At 71.8% G+C, this 532-nt stretch overlaps 1 protein-coding gene across 1 annotated transcript in view; it reads right to left on the bottom strand.

Moving 5' to 3' along the window:
- MUC6 (mucin 6, oligomeric mucus/gel-forming) overlaps positions 1–532 on the bottom strand; it is a gene marked incomplete at its 3' end in the record, with an annotated part of 12,122 nt that overhangs the window by 8,207 nt on the left and 3,383 nt on the right. Inside the window, exons 2-3 of the mRNA XM_012734337.1 lie at positions 235–475; positions 7–173 (exon numbers count right to left, since the gene is read on the bottom strand). Of these exons, the coding sequence (XP_012589791.1) occupies positions 7–173; positions 235–475 (408 nt within the window). The remainder of the gene's footprint in view (positions 1–6; positions 174–234; positions 476–532) is intronic.

The following is a 532-nucleotide window of genomic DNA, read 5'->3' as shown; positions in this document are numbered from 1 at the left end:
CCATGCCTCTGACCCCCGCGGCGCCGCCCAGCCCTGATGTCCTCACCATGAGGTGGGCGCCAGGGCCCCACATGAGTTCCAGCTCCAGTGCCAGCTGCTTGGCCACCAGCCGCACACTCTGGCCGAAGGGGGTGATCTGGAGCCCGTTGCTGGTGTAGGGCAGAGCCACCGCCCTGTGGGAAACACTGGTCAGCACTGCCCCCGCCCCGCCCCCCGGCCTGGGACGCCACCTACCCCACATCCTTGACGGAGACGACGCCGTCCTGCACGGTGACGACGGAGGCCCCCAGCTCCACGATGACCCGGGAGATGGCCCCGTCGGGCCCGCGCCGCAGCTGGACGCTGAAGGCGGACGAGGCGTCCTTGCAGACGGCGGCGAAGACGTAGTTGCAGGTCCCGGAGAAGTCGTATGCGTGGCCATCGAAGGTGGAGAAGTGGCCGGGCCCCCACGTGGAGCACCAGCCCCTGCCCGGAGCTGCAGGGAGAGCGCCTGGTCCGGGCCGCCCACCCGGCGGGCAGAGCCGGGGCCCGC

Source organism: Condylura cristata, unplaced genomic scaffold, assembly GCF_000260355.1.
Source record: "Condylura cristata isolate star-nosed mole 26May11 unplaced genomic scaffold, ConCri1.0 scaffold00054, whole genome shotgun sequence".
Lineage (NCBI taxonomy): Eukaryota > Metazoa > Chordata > Mammalia > Eulipotyphla > Talpidae > Condylura > Condylura cristata.
The sequence above is the reverse complement of the archived record's forward strand: the minus strand, read 5'-3'. Positions and strand labels throughout refer to the sequence as shown.